This window comes from Chrysemys picta, chromosome 2, assembly GCF_011386835.1.
Source record: "Chrysemys picta bellii isolate R12L10 chromosome 2, ASM1138683v2, whole genome shotgun sequence".
NCBI lineage: Eukaryota > Metazoa > Chordata > Testudines > Emydidae > Chrysemys > Chrysemys picta.
The window spans coordinates 62570982-62589011 of record NC_088792.1 but is presented as its reverse complement, the minus strand read 5'-3'; the positions used below and the strand labels follow the sequence as shown (position 1 = coordinate 62589011).

At 42.8% G+C, this 18030-nt stretch overlaps 1 protein-coding gene across 1 annotated transcript in view; it reads right to left on the bottom strand.

Annotated features, from left to right (window-relative positions):
- The window catches only part of DNAH11 (dynein axonemal heavy chain 11), a 293212-nt gene that overhangs the window by 231593 nt on the left and 43589 nt on the right, over positions 1-18030 (bottom strand). Inside the window, exons 9-14 of the mRNA XM_065583334.1 lie at positions 10876-10992; positions 5005-5142; positions 4765-4889; positions 2259-2454; positions 1592-1696; positions 244-639 (exon numbers count right to left, since the gene is read on the bottom strand). Of these exons, the coding sequence (XP_065439406.1) occupies positions 244-639; positions 1592-1696; positions 2259-2454; positions 4765-4889; positions 5005-5142; positions 10876-10992 (1077 nt within the window). The remainder of the gene's footprint in view (positions 1-243; positions 640-1591; positions 1697-2258; positions 2455-4764; positions 4890-5004; positions 5143-10875; positions 10993-18030) is intronic.

Sequence of the window (18030 nt, the reverse complement as noted above, 5' to 3'; positions counted from 1 at the left end):
AATAATTGAACAGTCAAGTATACATCAGCGAATTTAACTGAATGCTAACAATTTGCAGATTTTAGAACTCCAAATATTTAACCTCTTCTGGCTACTATAGATATACCCTCACTTATCCTTTAAATTAGCACATTCTTTGCAGGATACTATTAATACAAGTGTGGTTATGAATAATAATAATTAAAATAGGTTTTTTTAGAAAGATTAGATCTAAAAACCATGTATGATTATTGCAGAAATTACCTCAGCAAGCTGATGAATCTTGTAGCCATCCTCTTTTAGAAACTTGTATTTCTTAGCAAGTCTATCTTCTTTATCCTCCAGACTTAACAAAGCATCTTTCCTATTATCTTTCCTGGATAAGAGTGTGTGTTCTGCCCATGCATTCATAATCTGCTGAATTGTTTTAACATTCTCCTTTGACTGTTGAACTCTCTGCTCCAAGTCATACACTGTAGCTTTCACTTGTTCAATATATTTCCAGCAATTCTCTTTCTGCCACGTGAACACTTCTTCTGCTTCTCTTAACTGACCATCAATGGCTCTCAGCTCAGTTTCAATCAGAGGATATTCAACCTCCAGAACAGTCTGTTTAAGTTTATTGTACCACTGAACAATGAGTTCAAGATTTCCAATATACTGTTGGTGTAAAAAGACATTCATAGGGTAAAATTCCTTTAAAGTAGGGCCCGCAGTGCCATTTGAATGCCTACATGGCTCTTATGTTGGCAAAGCAGCTATTCAGTAGGGCCACCATACCCCTGTTCACTGGAAAGGAGAACCATTCTGGCCCCAAATGGGACAGCATGAAATGGGTTGTGGGGGACCATGGAGCTGGACGAGTCAAGGAGCTATTGGATCCACACTTTAACTATGCAGTTAAAGTGGATCTGCCAGCCTGAACTGGATCTGCCTGTGTGGATAGCCCAGGGGTGGCCAACCTGAGCCTGAGAAGGAGCCAGAATTTACCAATGTACATTGCCAAAGAGCTACAGTAATACGTCAGCGGCCCCCCATCTGCTCCCCAGAGCCTCCCGCCTGCCGGCAGCCCCCACCAATCAACACCTACTCCCCCCTCCGACCGCAATCAGCTGTTTCACGTGTGCAGGAGGCTATGGGGTAGGGAGGAGCGAGGTCATGGTAGGCTCAGGGGAAGGGGCAGGGGCCTTAGGGGAAGAGGTGGAGTGAGGGCAGGGCTTGGGGCAGAGCAGGAGGTTGAGCAGTGAGCACCCCCCAGCACATTGGAAGTTAGCATCTATAGCTCCAGCCCTGGAATCAGTGCCTATGCAAGGAGCTGCATATTAACCTCTGAAGAGCCGCATGCGGCTCCGGAGTCACAGGTTGGCCTGCTCTAGCCACTATTCCAAGCTACGCTACAACCCCATTACCTTCCTGCCAGTTGCAGGATCTATTTTGTCTCCTGCAGAGTTTTTCACACAAAACCCGGTTACCCCAGATTATGCAAAGAAAGTCACATTTCACCCATATTGAACAGAAGAACAAGTAAAGCGAGCATACACACACACACACACACACACAGCAAAACTTTGCAATAAAAAGGATATATTTCATACTTCCTGAAAGCACAAACCTTAGTAAAAATGTTCCTTTTCTCATATATTGCTAATGCAGAATCTGGAATATCAGATCGATTCAACATCAGGAGATAGGTCACCTCTCTCAACAAAGCCACTAGCTATAAGAAACAAAGCAGTATTATCTTTTTTTAAATCTCCTTTCAGAAGATACGTGTTTTTTGTTTAATTCTGTGTGTAACCTCAGATAGTAAGGTGCTCAGATACTATGGTGGTGACCATGTTATAAGAACCTCTGTAGAATAGAACCTCTTTCAATTAGATCCAGGAGCGTGAGGATGAGATCGGGCAGGGTTTAGCAATCTAAAGTGCTATCTATACTGTAAGGTAACTACCAACTATTATTATTATCCTCCAGCTGTCTCTAGAGAAAGCATTCAATACTACAACTGCCTTCTTTATTTCTGAAGTTGAAAATTCTCTCCAATGCTGGCACAGGGCAACCATATTTTCCAACTGAAAAACTAAGACAATAATATAAACAATCATAGGAACTGTAGCATAAAACAAAGGCATTTCCCCCAAGCATTGTGATTTAATCATATACTGAAATATTAATTTCACTTTAGGAATATTCCCGATTTATAATTCTGTTAACGTTTCTAATTCATGGGGGAAAAACACAGGACAACACACATTTAATTGTAATACTTTATATTGTACCTTAGAGTCAAAATTCACACTTAGGAGACCATTTTCAGGATTGCGTTTAATCAGTGGTTGATCTAAATTAAATTGACAAACTTCATCCACCTGAGATTTCCATTCACAATAGATCTGCTCTTCAAATTGGTCAATTAAAGTCAACATCTCTATGTATTTCTGATAAACTAAAGCAGTTTCAGGACCTTCCAGGATTCTGGGAGAGAAACAAATCACTCAATCCATTTTATTCATTAATAATTAACAATAACATTGCCAAATAAATTTAGATGCGAAAGTCTCACTTCTGACATTCTCTAAATTTTAACAATGTCCTCTGTTTCTAAATATTGTCTTAGTTAATTCTGGTCTCATCAGCCAAACCACATAAAAAGTTGAATGGAGACCAAGAGTGAGAATGCATTAGACCTAACAGCCTCACTGAGGACAATAAAAAATAAGCTGTGTGGAAGGGAGAAGGCACGCTCCCTCGCCTTCCTCAGTGGTTGTACCTATTGCCCAATATTCCAAATGGCTGTCCCACACTGATCTCAGAATAGTGCTGGTTTCTGTTTCACTATTGAAGTACATATATTTTTCTCTTAGTGGAACACTCCATCCATGATGTTGCCTCATATTAAAAAGTATATATTGGAACTGAAGAGATAGGATACAAAAATTTAAAACAACCTAAGTGACTTAAGCCCTGTCACAGGGGCTGGGCTTACCAGTGGTGCTGCCTAGCATTTAGGTCAATGGGTGCCAGCTCTCTCCCACCTATATGAAGTCCAACATCCCCACAAAAGAAAGGGTCTTCAGCCCACTGGATTGGCATGTTCTTGACTCAGGGCTCATAGTGTCTCTGTCCTCAACTCCTCTCCAAGTGCGAGAGGAGAGGAATTTATGCCGCTACCTCAAAAAGGAACTTCAGAAGTTACGGGACTCCAGGTTCTCCCTCTCCACCAGGCTCCAACCCCAGGGCCCTATGCAAGGCAGAGGCAGCAAACACCAGACTGCTTCAGGACTGCCTCCCTGGCCCTGGGCCAACTCCTACCACTTGCTTCCCACAAGGCCTCAACGTTCTTTACTTAAACAGAAAATAGAAAAAACAACAAACTTCAGCTCAGCTTCACACTGGGCCAAGGTCACAGATTGTGCCCTCTCCCCCCTCTCACCTGGGGCTATCACACTCTGCCTTTATCCAGGGCTTCAGGCAGGCTGCAGTCCCTGATTAGCCTCTGACTCAGTCAGGCTCCCAGTTCAGGACTCCATCTCCCAAGCTTCTTTCTATCCTCAGACCTCAGCCCAAGAGAGAAAGCTCCCAGCTACCTCTCTCCTGGGTCTCCTCCCTGGACCCTCTGCTAGGGCCTGGGATAACTGCTCCTTGCAGGCCCCTCTTTGCAGTAAGGGATTCTGCTGTGCCCTTGCTCTGGAGCTCTCAAGATAGGTCTGTCCTTCTTATCTGGTCTGCCTCCCTTCTGAGCTGTCTGGCTCTCTTTGAAGCTCCTGCTGCAGCAGGCTCTGCAGGTGCAGTGGGGCAGAGTCTGCTCCTTAGCTCCAGTGTGGGTTTTGAACACCCCAAAGTCCCATTTAGGCACTTTTGAAAGTTTTACTCATGTAGAATAATTTTTTGCTTAAACAGAGTACAAGTCAGTGTTGTCTCGAAAGCTAAGATGTTCTCAGCTTTGCTTTGTTTGTGATTCACTCAGACAACACTTTTTACAAATATTAAAAAGCAATTCTGAGGTTGTACAGGATACCCATACTCTGTGTGTATCAGCACTTACTACTGAGTGCCCCAAACCTGCAAAGAGAGCTGCATTGGCTCAAGGTTCTATATGCATGGATCATTTTGCAGATTCAGGCCCTAAAACTGTTCCTCAACTTGTATTGACATCAACAATTCCAATGCACAAACAAGGAGGTAAATAAAAAAGTGCCCCAGTTGCAAAGGGGCCACAATACAGCCTCTAAAACTGTGCCCAACATTTCATATACATGCTATTTTTGTTTTAACCTCAAAGATTATGCACATAGAAAAACATTTACAGTAAAATGGCATGCAAGATTATCGTGTAATTTTAGAGGCCTCTTTTAAAAGTGGATCCTGGTCCATGACTGGGGCTCTCAGGTGCTATGATAATAAAAATAAATAATAAAATTGTATGGAAGCCACCAAAATTTCATCTACAAATACAGACTTTTTTTTTTTTTTAAACAATAGTTATGTTTGGAGTTCTTGTCAATTCCAGTCTGATAACAAAATGTCTCCATCTCTCAAATCTTGATATTACAGTGAAAAAAAAATGAAGTAAATTGCTAAAGCCATGGAGGTCCCTTTACCTTAAGACAATATTTACAAATCTGAAAAATCATATCATGTAAGCAATGCATATTTGGTAGATTCCTGGGAGAGAGACAGACAACCCTTAAATAAACAAATTACTCTTTTTCACCAATAATTGGCAATGCCATGTTCAAGGGCTGTTAATGCTACAGTCATAAATAACTGAGTGTGAACACTCACCGGTGAGACAGATACAAGAAGTTTGACCAGAATGTCTGTATTCGTTCTTGAAGTGCTTTGGACCATTTAAGGTTTCCTGAAGTAAATGGCATATTTTTGTTTATTATTTCATTCCCCTCTTCCATCTGCAAGTGTTAATATAACAAAATGAGTATACAAGCAATTATGAATTAAGAGTTCATTGGCTACACCTAACAAAAACCAGGAAAATATTGCTTTTATTTTTGCTTTGCTACATACCTGCCTAATGTGCTCATCATACAAGTGTTTGCAATTATCCAGCTCTTCATCAAACATTTGCAGTAAGATGTTGTAATTTGGGCTAAAAATCTCCATGATAACAGGTTTCTCTAGAAAATAGCCAAAGATGGCTAAAAGCTATAAAAATTAAAGAGTGTCAGATTCCATCATTTATAATACTTCAAATTTGTATTAAAAGTACCTTTTTAGTCTTATTTCACACTGAAAATCTCACACCAAAAATAGCATTCCTGAAGCATGTGGGCCAAATCTTTATGGAGCTACACCCCCAGTTTGCACCAGTTGAGAATCTGGCCCTACATATTTGCTAATATGCTATTAAATTGTACTAAACGAGTGCACTGCAAAAGGCTTCCGGTGTGAATGTTTAATATATGTCACTTAAAACCATGGGACTGGGATTTTCAAATTCAAATGAAGATGGGCAAGTAACTTCCTTAGACTCCTTTCAAAATCCCAGCCTGCAGACTGCTCTGATCTTTCTGAGATCTTCTCTCTTCCATTTTCTCACTGTCCAGAGATCTTCCTCCTTTCCCGATGAGACATTGGTTTCCTGATCTAATGTGATCCCACTAGTTCATCTAAACATTTAGTTTTACGTTCCCTGCAAGCTGCATGGAAGCTTTTGAAAGACACCATAATAGAGGCTCAACTTAAATGTATACCCCAAATTAAAAAACATAGTAAGAGAACCAACAAAGTGCCACTGTGGCTAAACAACAAAGTAAAAGAAGCAGTGAGAGGCAAAAAGCATCCTTTAAAAAGTGGAAGTTAAATCCTATTGAGAAAAATAGAAAGGAACATAAACTCTGGCAACTGACATGTAAAAATATAATTTGGAAGGCCAGAAAAGGATTTGAAGAATAGCTAGCCAAACACTCAAAAGTAATAGCAAAAAAAAATTTAAGTACATCAGAAGCAAGAAGCCTGCTAAACAACCAGTGGGGCCACTGGACGATTGAGGTGTTAAAGGAGCATTTAGGGACAATAAGGCCATTGCGGAGAAACTAAATGAATTGTTTGCATCAGTCTTCATGGCTGAGGATGTGAGGGAGATTCCCAAATTTGTCATTTTAGGTGACAAATTTGAGGAACAGTCCCAGATTGAGGTGTCATTAAAGGAGGTTTTGGAACAAATTGATAAACTAAACCAGGGGTGAGCAAACTTTTTGGCCCAAGGGCGGGACATCTAGGAATAGAAATTGTATGGTGGGACATGAATGCTCAAAAAATTGGGGTTAGGGTGCAGGCTCTGGTTGGGGGTGGGATCTGGGGTGGGGCCAGAAATGAGGAATTAAGGGTGCGGGAGTGGGCTCCAGGCTGGGGTGAGGGTGTGTGTGAGGGCTCTGGCTGGGGGTGTGGGCTCTGGGGTGGGGCTGAGGAGTTTGAAGTGTAGGAGGTTGCTCTGGGCTGGGACAGAGGGGTTTGGAGGGCGGGAGGGGGACCAGGGCTGGGGGTTGGGGTGCGGGAAGGGTTCAGGCTCTAGTTGGGAGTGCGGGCTCTGGGTTGGGGATGAGGGGTTTGGGGTGCAGGAGGGTGCTCTGGGCTGGGATCAAAGGGTTCAGAGGGTGGGAGGGGGATCAGGGCTGGGACAGAATGTGGGCCAGATCCAGCCCGCGGGCCGTAGTTTGCCCACCCCTGAACTAAACAGTAATAAGTTACCAGGGCCAGATGGTATTCATCCAAGAGTTCTGCAATTTCACATCTGAGTTCCTTCAGAACTACTAACTATGGTATAAAGCAACAGAGAGTCCTGTGGCACCTTTGAGACTAACAGAAGTATAGAGAGCATAAGCTTTCGTGGGTAAGAACCTCACTTCTTCAGATGCAAGAAGTGAGGTTCTTACCCACGAAAGCTTATGCTCTCTATACTTCTGTTAGTCTCAAAGGTGCCACAGGACCCTCTGTTGCTTTTTACAGATTCACACTAACATGGCTACCCCTCTGATACCTAACTATGGTATGTAACCTATCATTTAAATCAGCTTCTGTACCAGATGACTGGAGGATGTGACACCAATTTTTAAAAAAGGCTCCAGAGATGATCCTGGCAATTACAGCTGGGTAAGCCTAACTTCAGTATCGGGCAAACTGGTTGAAACTATAGTAAAGAAGAGAATTATCAGACACATAGATGAACATGATTTGTTGGGGAACAATAAATATGTTTTTTGTAAAGGGAAATCATGCCTCACCAATCTATTAGAATTCTTTGAGGGGGTCAACAATCATGTCGACAAGGTGATCCAGTGGATATAGTGTACTTAGATTTTCAGAAAGCCTTTGACAAGGTCCCTCGTCAAAGTCTCTTAAGCAAAGTAAGCTGTCATGACATAAGAGGAAAGGGTCCTCTCATGGATCGGTAACTGGTTAAAAGATAGGAAACAAAGGGCAGATTGCGAAGAGTTAAAAAGGGGTCTCTCAAAACTGGGTGACTGGGCAACAAAATGGCAGATGAAATTCAATGTTGATAAAGGCAAAGTAGTGCACATCGAAAAACATAATCCCAACTATACTTACAAAATGATTGGGTCTAAATTAACTGTTACCACTCAAGAAAGCGATGTTGGAGTCATTGTGGATAGTTCTCTGAAAACATCCACTCACTGTGCAGCAGCAGTCAAAAAATGCTAACAGAATGTTGGGAATCATCAAGAAAGGGATAGATAATAAGTCAGAGAATATCATATTGCCTCTATATAAATCCATGTTACACCCACATCTCTAATACTGCATGTATATGTGGTCGCCCCATCTCAAAAAAAGATCTATTGAATTGCAAAAGATACAGAAAAGAGCAACAAAAATGATTAGGGGGATGGAACAGCTTTTGTATGAGGAAAGATTAAAAAGACTGGGACTTTTCAGCCTGAAAAAGAGATGACTAAGGGGAGGAATATGGTAGAGGTCTATAAATTCATGACCGGTGTGGAGAAAGTAAATAAGGAGGTGTTATTTACTCCTCATAACACAAGAACTAGGGGTCACCAAATGAAATTAATAGGAAGCAGGTTTAAAACAAATGAAAGGAAGTATTTCTTCACACCAGGCATAGTCAACCTGGGGAACTCCTTGCCAGAGGATGTTGTGAAGGCCAAAACTATAACAGTTCAAAAAAGAACTAGATAAGTTCATGGAGGATAGGTCCATCAATGGCTGTTAGCCAGGATAGGCAGAGATGGTGTCCCTAGCCTCAGTTTTGCCAGAAGCTGGGAATGGGTGACAGGGGATGGATCACTTGATGATTACCTGTTCCGTTCACGCCCCCTCAAGTACTGGCATTGGCTGCTGTCAGAAGACAGGATACTGGGCTAGATCTGGGCTACTTGGTCTAACCCAGTATGGCCGTTCTTATGTAGGTTAATGCCTTTCTAAAACAAAGTCTACTATTTGACAATCCAGAAGCAGGATATACAGCTACATTCTGTGAAGATATTAGATTCAGTTTCCATGGCATATGCTATGCCTGGAGTATTTAAAGGTTAACAGATCTGAAGTCCATAAATTACTCATTAACTGGATTTTTAAAACTACCCTGCTTCCTAACACTGCTCAGAGCATCCAAATTCATTGGAAGAAATAGCATAACTTTAAAAAGGAGAGAAGGAATTACAACAAAGCATACATTCAACTGCATCCAAGGTGGCAACCTTAGAAAAATGCACTTCAAATTATTTAGTTGAATATTAACTACAATTGTCCTAGGTACACTGTGCATTATTAAACAGTTTATAAGACCCACCTTGATACAATTTGAGTGTAATCTGCATGGTGTGTTGCTACTACCTGACTAACAAATCACAGTATTGACTTTGTCCTGACAGTTATTGTTTTCTGTACCTTATGTTTAACATTACAAAATCCAAACCCAAACAAATAGTTCTTCAAAGGCTGGATAAAGCAGCAGGTTTTAGTGACAAAGTGAAAAAATCATAGAACTATTTTTCCATTTGAGATTATTTAGCTTTCACCCTCTGCACTCAATGCACAGAACACACAAAACATTAGTTGGGGGCTCCAAGGCAAATTTCCACCTATAGTACTAAACATGCCACTCAGAAAATCCACTACCACAAAAAACAGATAAATAAGCTAAGCATAGTGCATATGTTTTAAAAAGTACTCATATATACAAATACCAGAAAAGATTACTTTACAAAAGCTTATAAACAATGAGAAAAGTACAAAGATGCTGTAATTTTCTATGGGCCCACTCCCACAAGGGGCTGAGGGCTTCTGGGAAGTGCTAGATGAGCTAAACTGCCACTCAGGCAAAGACGACAGGTAATTGTTGATAGAGAGGGGGGCACAATTTAAAGGTTCTGGGGGGCTCCTCACCACTCCACACATCGCCTCTGCTGCCCACCATTGGCCCTTTGCATGCTCTCCTTCTCACTGCCTCCCCCCTCACTGTCCCATCCCTGCTTTGGCCCTTCAGCCCTCCACCCCTGCTGCTGCTCCATAAACCCCTGTTGGAGCACCTCCTGCTCCCGGCACTGTGCAGAGAACCAGCTCCTGGCAGGAGCGCTCAGCACACCTGCAGCCTGCCCAGCAGGCTCCTTCCTCCTTCACTGCCTCTGGCTGCACCCAGGCCCCAGGAAAGTCCAAGACCCTCCTACACAGGGCACTGCCCAGGAGGAGCCGAGCCCTGCATGTGCCAAAGCTGCCCAGAGCCCTGTGCAGCGCTGGCACCGGGAGCCTCTTTGCTCCTCAGTTAAGTGCTGGAGTGAAGCAGGGAGAAGTGATTTCCAGTCCATTCCTGCCCCAAACTTGCAGGCTCTGCAGCAGCCCCCCAGGCAATGGCTTCAAGCCCTCTTCACCCCTCTGCTGCCCTGCAGGGCCTGTGCCCTGGCCCCAGGGTGTGCAGGGCCTCTCAATCCCCTCAGCTTTGTGCCTGCAGCAACAGCCATGCGCAGCACCGCTCCTCGTGCTGGGGTGACCTCCACTGCTGAGCCACCTCTGGCTGTGCTCCATGGCCACTAAAACCCCTGCGGAGCCCAGCACCCATGGCTAGTTCAGGGAAGGTAGGGATGGGCTCTGCTGGTTCCCCACCAGCCCAGGTCCCCACTTCTGGGTGCCAGCAACATCCCTGCCCCGCCTGCTGACACCACCTGCTCCAATGGCCTGGCATGGACAGTCCCTCCATGGAGATCCCCAGGATTCAGCTGTTCCTGCTGAGCCCCCAGCACTGTAATGGCTCTGCCCTGCAAGCCCCCCATGCTGGAAATGGAAGGCAGAAATCTGGGGAGGCATGTGATCCTGCATGCCCCCTTTCCAACACGTCGCCTCTGCCTCAGGCCAGGAGACTCTCATCACCTTGCAGAATTGAGCCCAATGGAACTACTTATATACTTAAAAATAAAACACTTACGTGCTTTTGGGGATAGGGGGACAAGAGCCTGATCCAGAGGCCATTGACATGGGGACCTTTCCATTGATTTCAATGGACTTTGGAGCAGGCCTTAACTGTGGATCCATGTCTGGAAGGGACTTGCATTCATAACTTTATTAAAAATGTCTGTACTATTAAAAATATTAGGGCTGATCCTGCTCACACTGAAGCCATTCACAAACTCCCACTGACTAACGACCATCAGCTCCTGTTGAAGTCTCCAACTTTCAACTTGAATAGAGATGTCCTAGAATAACCTCCTAAAGATGAATTGCACTCGAGAACCTATTATTATCATACTTTATATCTAGTATTTGAGAATATTAATGAGCCACTTTGTATGACTCAGTAATATTTCGTCTGGATTAAAATATTAAAAATATTCAACTCCATTATCTAGCACCATGGTGACTTTTAAACAAAGAACTGATTTATAGTTATGTTCGTTCAGAACTGACCTTGAATGCTGATTCTAAACCAGAACAGTCAAGAAATCCTACACAAAGGATTGACCCAAGACGTCTGTCAAAATCCAGGATTTTGGCTTTAAACTCAACATAGTCATCTTCAAATTCCTGTAAAATATATTTTTAAAAAATTCTAATTTTAATTTGTATTACAAGAAATTTTTAAGCTACTAAAAGGAATACAACTATCACAACTCTTTCCAGAAAAACACCAATAAAGATTCCAAAACAGACTTAAACTATCTGTGATTTGATTTATTGAGATCCTTGGACCAAACCATGTTGTCTTAATGTTTGCTCGCTCCTTAATAGAGCTCGAAAAAGGAATTTAAAAATAAAATCTGTGTGTTTGTTTATACCGGGGTGGGCAAACTTTTTGGCTTGAGGGCCACATCTGGGTATGGAAATTGTATGGCGGGCCATGAATGCTCACGAAATTGGGGTTGGGGTGCGGGAGGAGGTGAGGGCTCTGATTCGGGCTCCGGCGTGGGGTCAGAAATTAGGAATTCAGAGGGGGAGGGCTCCGGCTGAGGGTGCAGGCTCTGGGGTGGGGCTGGGGATGAGGGGTTTGGGGTGCAGGAAGGTGCTCCAGGCTGGGATCGAGGGTTTCAGAGGTGGGAGGGGGATCAGGGTTGGGACATGAGGAGAGGCTCAGGGGTGCAGGCTCCGGGCGACGCTTACCTCAAGCAGCTCTTGGAGCACCGTGGGGGGGAGGGCATTGGAGCATGTAGGAGCCGGAGGGGGGCCATGCCACTGTTTCCAGGAGCCGCATGGAGCGGCCCCTGACCCTGCTCTCTAGCTGGAACAGGGCAAGCCTCAGACCCCGCTCCGCAGCGGGAGCTCGAGGGCCAGCTTAAAACGGCTGGCAGGCCGGATCTGGCTCACGGGCTGTAGTTTGCCCACCCCTGGTTTATATCCATCTGGAATAGGTTCACAGAAGACCAGACTCACAGAACAGTGTTGCAGAAGAATGGGATGGAAATATTAATAAATAACACTAAAGCATGTAAAAAACTTGATGACAAAAATTATGGCAATCAGAACCTGGGAAGAGGGAGGAAAGGAAAAAGAGAGGCCAAATAAATTACAATCTATATTTTTGACACTGAGGGATGTACGCTGGGAGATATTAAGTGTAGTGAAGGCAGCATGCTTAACTCATATGGGAATGAGCATCTGAAAATGCTTCCAAACAAGGCATCTAACATAGAGATAAATCACTGGGGCCCAGATCCATTGATTTCAGTGGAAGTTAGGAGCCTAAGTACCTTTGATGATTGGGCCCTGGGTAAATTCTGATTGACATTGAAGTCTCTAGTGGGGGCAGCATCCACCCTTCTTTAACTCCAAGGACTGCTGCAATGTGGGGTCTTTTGATCACATGTGTGATAGGCTTAAGGGGTATCACCCAGGATCTCTTCTCTTTTAGGAAAAAAAATGGAAATTTCAGGTTTTACATATGTTATTGTGAATGTGTTCAGTAAGCATAATTCCTGTTCTCCAGATAAACCAGATACAGTGCTGTCCACTGAAAACAGTGGCAAATGCACAAATTACAGAAATGTATACTACAGCATCTGGTATATGTAGCTCCATATAAACCCAGCAAAATCCTCAAAGAATCCTAAACTTGAATCTGGAGATTTGCACCATCAACCAAACAGTTCCCAAGACTTTTCATTTTAGTCACACTCTTGACAAACGGGAGATAACCACGTTGATTACATATTTGTAAAAAGCTTTCAGAAAAGCTTTTCTAACCTCTATTTTACAATGGTGTATTCTTTGCTCCAAACAAAAAAGGTCACGAAAAGGCCACAGTTAAATGAATATTCTCTCTTTCCACCAGAGGGTGGGCTCTAATGTAAATGTGAAGAAAATTTTCACAAGTAACAGTAGTGCATCTGACAAAGTCTATTCAATGGACTGGGACCTGCTTACTTGAAAGACTCCATGGTGTACTTCTACACTTGTGACCAGTAGAGGTATTCAAACTAGAGCCATCTGTTGAGAAGGAGCTACTGGCAGGACATTTTTCTTGAGTTGCTCTCAAATTTTGAATTAACCCCCTTACTGCACCACCAGCCTCAGTTTGAAGTAACCTTAATTTGTTAATGTCAGAGCATTGTGTAAAACCCATCCCTTTTCCAGGTCATTTAGTGGGTGAGAGGGAATGGGAGATTTGTTTGATTATTTTGGTGCTCTAACTATATGCAGCTAGGTTGATTGGACTGGCTTTCTCTATTATAATTTTTGTAAGTAATATTTAAACTGATGTGCAGGCACAAGGGACTATTGGATAGGCACTTTTTAAAGGCATAGAAATAAATAGTAAAATTTTCTCTCTCTGACATTTTGACAGCATCCTTTTAAATTCTTATGAAGAAATCCCAGTATAATCAAATTGGATTAAAAGTTAATAATTGCATTATTTGTACTGACTTGTGATATTATTCTAAGCCAAATACATGGATGTATGGCACAAAAATTAGAAAAGAAAAATGAGTTGTTCTATATTTTGTTGGGTAGGTGTGGTAAGGAGAGAAATGTCTACGTTTTTCTTGAATGTGTGCCAACTAACATTACTCCTTACTTTCATTCCTATGCCATTAGCCCTTCAGTCAAACAGAGGTTCCCAACAAGTTTTAACAAGCCTAGCTTATCTCTTTACTTGTTATCAGAAAGTGGGATATAAGGGCATCAAACTTCTGCTCAAATACATTAACTTTCAAATCAACTAAGTAAGCAATGAGTTAGAGTCAAAGATACTATATGCTTATTTAAGATAACCAGAGAATCAGCAGCTACTGTATATTAGGCAACAGAATAACCGTTGTTTTCTACAGGAGAGCTTTCTATATCACAGTACTCCGTTAATATCTAAAAGATAACAGTTAACTAATTATTGCTCAAGTTTAGGTTAATATCTTGAGGCTCTTTCTACACAGAGCACTGTTTATAGGTTTGGACTTCCCATTTGGCTAAGTAATTCAGCTGAAAACACAGCTGGCTAAAGAACAAGTGTGAGTGCCTCCCATGGAGAAGAGTTCATGGACAGGATTCTCTTTCCACTATGTACCTCACCCTCCAAGCAGACATTTCCCTCTGGGAAATACGCTGGGTACAGGGAAGCCCAATGGCCATGTGCTGTGCTCACATGGCTATCTCTGCTCTACTTCTGCAACACTCCCAGCTGCAAGGGGCGTTCTGGGGAGGAGCCGAAGTGGGCCAATGAAGGCAAAGGGTGCGAGACATATGCCTGGGGTGTTCTCACAACTTGGCAGTTCTGAACCCCAGTAGGCTCCACAAGGGTCAGTGAAGCAGGGACTCAACTTAGGGAAGCTCTGAGGACTGCCCTAGCCTGCTCCAAAGGCCACACCATCTGTGCAGTCCCTGAACAGGGGAGGCCCAAGATTCCTATGCTGGCACCAGTGTAGGCATGACCCTGATGCAGAGTGATTAGGATCCTTCCACTGCAGAGGAAGAAAAACCTCCTCCAGAGCAAATGCTCAATCGTTAGCCCAGTCCTGAACCGGGGTATCCTACATAATTATGCAATTCTCTGTTACCAGAAGGGCCGGATATTTTCCCTGGAGTACAGATGGGGAGGGGGCGACAGGAAAGAACGAGAGGAAAAACAACAACAAAATAAGTCACTATGGATGTGCTTCCACTGAAGTCAATGGCAAAGTTCCCATCAACTTCAGTGATGCAGGATCAGGCCCTATGTGACTGTGATACCAGTTTTGAGAAGCCAGTCTGTCAGACCTTTGGTGTAACTTAGCCTTGAGCAAAGCAGAACTTGGCACCTACTAAAAACAAGCAACTGGGGGCAAACATTCCAAATTCCAGTAGTAGGCTCTAGCTTAGCGCACCACAGGCAGCCCCATTGCTTGCCCTCATCTATGGCTGGCCAGTTATGCAGACTGACCTCACAATCATAAATAAAAAAAACTAGGCAAATTCACTGTCACTAGCACCATTTAAAAAAAATAAAAGTTATTATGGTTCTTGTCAGACTCAAGACTAATTTACACAATCATGGTGCCTAAGCATGTTCCGAGTTGGGCACCTTCTGTAAAGTACCATAGAACAGGAAAAAGAACCTTAATGTCTGCTCATGCTATAACTTAATGGAAATCCAGAGACATGAGTTCCAATATCTCAGTGTTTCTCAAACTGGGGTCACCGCTTGTGTAGGGAAAGCCCCTGGCAGGCCGGGCCGGTTTCTTTACCTGCCGCATCCGCAGGTCCGGCCGATCGCGGCTCCCACTGGCCTCGGTTCGTTGCTGCAGGCCAATGGGGGCTGCTGGAAGTAGCGGCCAGTAAGTCCCTTGGCCCGCGCCACTTCCAGCAGCTCCCATTGGCCTGGAGCAGCGAACCGCGGCCAGTGGGAGCCGCGATCGGCCGTACCTGCGGATGGGGCAGGTAAACAAACCGGCCCGGACCGCCAGGGGCTTTCCCTACACAAGCGGCGACCCCAGTTTGAGAGAAACTGCAATATCTTTTTAGCAAGATTTTCTCTAAGTCACATGCAGCTGCAAGTATGGTCATAGTCACAATAAAAATTACATTTGTTGTATATTTTTTACACATTTAAAAAATTTGATTTACACAAATGTTAATTAGATTAATTAAGTCTCACAAACGTTGGCTATCTGGGATCGCTGACAGTATAAGCAAGTCCAGCAATGCATCTTTGATAGATGCTGGAAGTAAAGCAATAAGAATAAGACAAGGTAACAGACTGTGCACAAGATAGGAAGCTAAATTAAATCAGACATCTTCAGAAAAAAAGTTTTAAATCATTTCTTGTCTTTTTAGTTCTTTCTTTATAATCTCCAAAAATAGCACCTTAACATACAACAATCAAATGAGATGAAAACAAATGGGGGAGGGGAACTATATGTATTATCCCACATCTAGACAATTAGAGAAACTCAAATATGTTTCTATCAGTGAGATGTGGCATATTTCTATATCAGTACGTAAGTAGCCTAGATTTGTGCTCCAAGAACGAAAAAAAATTTCTTTGGTCTTGATTGAGAACAGAATCATGAGTCATGTCAACAAAACTGATCATTTGAAGAAGTTCTTGAATTTCCAATAATTTATATATTAACTAACCATGTGCAATATGCTGTGTATTGAGATGCCTGTAGAACATTTGTGAGGAAATAGCTTGACATAGCTTATATATTGTGCAATGAATAGTATGAACTTTGAAGCTTCTGCACACACATTAGCTTTACCCGGACAGCTATTGTTTATTAAAGCTTCTTGTTAGCATTACAAAACCCAAAGGCAAACATGTCCTGAAAACCTGAATAAAAGTAATGTTTTAGTGATGACAAGAAAAACATTACAGCTAATTGCAGCTTGGTCTTACTTTTTTGTCTCTTCAGTCAACGCTAAGGCTGCCTACAAAAGTAAGAATGCTCACCATAAAAAAAGAAAGTTAATACTTTTTGACTACGCTTGAGTTAGCACTAAGCTGAAAAGTCAATAGGCTTTAAATATAGAATGAGTGTTCTGAGATACACTGCGAATGCTACCTTTGCATAGTCACTAAATAAGGAATCAATGCCTTAACAACTGATTAACTTATAACAACTTGCAATCTCCATTTTGTGAGACGTGACAATAGCTGCATTTTAATTAAGGTTTAGAACCTTCATTAAAGAAACTTTAATGTTTAATCACATTCTTATACCTGTTAATACAGGGAGCATTCAATAAATATTTTAAAAGGGGCAGGGGAATACAAGTTGAAGGTTAGATAGTGCAAACTGCACACAGCCCGGAGTCTGGGGCAACGTGGTTCTGTACCATGCTGGGGATACAAAAGATTGTCAGAACACAGCAGTGCTCCAGCCATGCTCAGGGGTGGCTCCAGGCACCAGCGCAGCAAGCGCGTGCCTGGGGCAGCAAGCCGCGGGGGGCGGCCTGCCAGTGGCTGTGAGGGCGGCAGTCAGGTGGCCTTCGGCAGTGTTTCTGCGGAAGGTCCGCCGGTCCCGTGGTTTCGGCAGCAATTCGATGGTGGGTACACCGAAGCCGCGGGACCGGCAGATCACCCGCAGAAACGCTGCCAAATCTGAGTGACCGCGGACCACCCACAGGCATGCCGCCGAACTGACTGCCGTGCTTGGGGTGGCAAAAACATAGAGCCGCCCCTGGCCATGCTCATGCTCTCTCAAATCACCATCACTTAGGGCTAGGAGAGAGGTATCATAAGAGTCATAACAACCAGCTCTTTTTTCCAGAATGGCTTTAAGGCTTTCATGGAGTGCAAAATAGCCTTAATGGGACTAGAATCTGGTCCTAATATTTTGCCAGAATTTTAGCCTGATCTTAGTAAGAATGGTTTCATTATTCTAATCAAACAGTATATTTTGCAATATGCATATTGTAGATGAAATCCTGATCCTGCTGAAGTCAATGGCAAAACTTCCATTGATTTCAGTAGGCTCAGGCTTTTGCCTTATGAATGTTAATATAGTAAAAAAGTTAGAAAAATAAAACCTAATACATTTCAAATTATACTTGCATGATTTTTGCATTTTTTTACAATTAAAAAAAATCTAAAATATTTCAGATATTTGCAAAAATCACCATGATTCATAGTACCTCATTTTCTTCCATCCCCTATTAATATATATGAAATCATTTGCATAATCTTAATATTTTGTTCTGTACTAAACAGTGTCTGTAAAAAGGGAATCTCCTTACCCAAAAGATGTGCTCCCTGTGTGCATTCAGAGTTCTAGCTGCTTACTTTAGTGACAAAAATAATTAACAAGTGAGCTCTACTGCTGAAAGCCCTGCAGCACCCACAAGGAGGATAAAGGAAACCTAAATTCCAATCATTTGCACCTGTACAAACACAATGACGGCAGTGGGTTGCAACAGATGTCATGATGGCCATAATCTGAAAACAGAGGAGTTACACAAATGTAGCTAGGTTATAATTTGGGTATGCAGAATTTTTATTACTGGTGAAGACAGAAGAGAAAGAAAAAAAGCTTATTTTCACTTTCAGAATGCAAGTAGAGTTTGCAGGGGTGGTGTTAGAAAACCTCTTAACTTGTAAACTGATAACACTTGTGGTGAAATCCTGGCCCTATTGAAGTCATTGGTAAATCCATT